Raw genomic sequence first — 2,304 nt, 5'->3', positions numbered from 1 at the left:
TAAAATGTATCTGAAGATCCAAGGAAACCAGCAGATAATAATCGTTCACTCATGAGAAAGAGCGCCGTTAGGTAAATCCTGAGGGGATTAATTTCCGTTTCACTTTATTTTTATACTTTTTCCTTATTTCAACCTATCTGGAATCGCAAATAAGTGAAGAGTTAATCCAGAGAGAGTTTTTTTTTTTTTTTGGGGGGGGAGGTGGGGGGGATTGGGGGCGGGTGGCTAATTCATGCCTCTCTGGGCTGTACGATGATTCCTAAAAATCGTCCAGGCACTGGCAGATTCTGGCATCGTTCCTCTTGGCAGTGTCCCGGTGACCGGCTTGGTGGAAGCACGTCGCTTTCAGTTCTCGCTCAGCCATCGGATAGGCTATACAAGAAGGCCAGGCTGTTATAACCATGGACGCTACGAAGATATTGTTGTTGCTTAATTCTCCATACACAGCTGATGTAATTGGTATATGCAAATGATTCTAGTGAATTGAAAGAGGAGTAATCGTGACGCAAATTAAGAAATATACTTAGGATGGTTAGATTATTTTGCGTGATAATGTATGGTTCCAGGATGGAATTCGGCAAAAATGTCACCAAGTAAACTACGATAAATTTGAATTGAAAAGCTGTTGTTGCAGAAAATTCAGGCAAAGCAAAACACAAAGAGGCTTATTATGGGGACTAACATCGGAACAAAATGGGTTTGGGTTTTCGGATTCTGGGTGATCCTGAGTCTGTCCTCGATACCACAAGTGGAAAGCGATAAATTGCCAAAAACTCCCCCCGTGGCCACCAAGTACGGCCAACTCCGTGGATTTTACCGCAATGTGAGCGGGTACGGCCTGCGTGTGGCCACGTACCTGGGCGTGCCTTATGCTACCCCACCCGTTGGTGCAAACAGGTTCAGCCCCACCCGCACTCTGTCACAATGGGTAGGCGTGCACGAGGCCACCCACTTCGGACCGGCCTGCCCCCAAAAACTACCTGATATCTCGAATGAAACGGCCGCTCTGTCATACATGTCCCGAGGGCGTCTCAAGACCTTACGGAAATTCGAGCCTGTCTTGAGACGTCAGAGCGAAGACTGTCTCTACCTGAATTTATACGTACCAGATGAAGGTAAGTTATGAACGTGTTTATGTGGGCGTGTGTGTATGTGAGTGTATGTGGGAGTGTTGGAGCATGAAGGGAAAAAAGACGTTAAAAAACACTTAGCACTTTATACATAACTTTTTACATTAAAGAAATTCTCGTCATATGAGAATAATTTCACAATTTGTGTTTATCAAACCGTTGTTACCGAGACCACGTAGTGATGTTTGCTTACGAATGTTTGCAAAATTGACAACATGTTAATAATGACCAGCGTGCGTCAAAAGATTTTTCCTAGACTTTATCTTATTTTCAGAGGATATTATTAGATATTACGGTATTTATGGCAGATGTTCGGTGAATATCAATTGGCTTTCATATGAAACTTTCAAGAACGATGACATATTTTAATTAATTTTATTCTGACTGTCAGTAAATGACATGAGATGCTTGGTAAATGTTGCTTGAATCTCAAGGGATATCAAAGTTCCGAAAAGAATAATTTGATATATGCACATTTTTATAAACTTTAATCACAGCCTTTTGTACGCATATGTAAGAAGATTCAATTTCGTTGCAAAACGTGTAGTCAAAAATCAACTCTATCCAACTTTCAAACATATATTCTTTTTTATTACCTTCCCAGTCATCGAGGCTATAATTCATTTGGTACAATTCTTTTACAGAAGGTTTTCACCTAGTATATTGTAATGATGAACAATGAACTTAGTACGTTAACTTGTTTATGTGAATATCAACTAAAATACAAAAGCCGAGAGTAAGTTTCGATGCATTTCCGTTCCTCTCTATGCGTGCGTGCGTACTATATGCAAATCCGTATAATTTACACGAAAACCTACCAGAAGGAATTACCAGGGCACATACGCTTAATCTCACTAACGCAAAATAAACGCATACTCATGAGAGTCACCTTGTAGCAATGTAACAATGACAGCTAATTTAGGATTACGGATGATTACATTCAATTTGTGATGTCATAATACGTGTATAAATGATTAAATTTACTGAAAAGTCTGTTCAATATACAATTGGCAATTCGGAAAGTGCTATGAGCTATGAACATAAAAACATAACTATGATAAGTTTTTATCATTTGTTATAAAGTTTAAATGTAGTTATTTCCAGTTTGATGTGTATTTACCTGAATTTTAATTTTCATGCACGCTTTGAATTATGCCTACACATTGATATGTAT

General features: G+C 39.1%; 1 protein-coding gene across 1 annotated transcript in view; it reads left to right on the top strand.

The window, feature by feature from the left end:
• The first annotated feature begins 313 nt into the window (after nt 1-313).
• LOC135196284 (neuroligin-4, X-linked-like) overlaps nt 314-2,304 on the top strand; it is a 133,460-nt gene continuing 131,469 nt past the window's right edge. The window contains exon 1 of the mRNA XM_064222989.1: nt 314-1,115. Within this exon, the coding sequence (XP_064079059.1) occupies nt 671-1,115 (445 nt within the window). The 5' untranslated portion in view covers nt 314-670. The remainder of the gene's footprint in view (nt 1,116-2,304) is intronic.

Source organism: Macrobrachium nipponense, chromosome 17 (genome assembly GCF_015104395.2).
Source record: "Macrobrachium nipponense isolate FS-2020 chromosome 17, ASM1510439v2, whole genome shotgun sequence".
NCBI classification, from domain to species: domain Eukaryota; kingdom Metazoa; phylum Arthropoda; class Malacostraca; order Decapoda; family Palaemonidae; genus Macrobrachium; species Macrobrachium nipponense.
The sequence above is the reverse complement of the archived record's forward strand: the minus strand, read 5'-3'. Positions and strand labels throughout refer to the sequence as shown.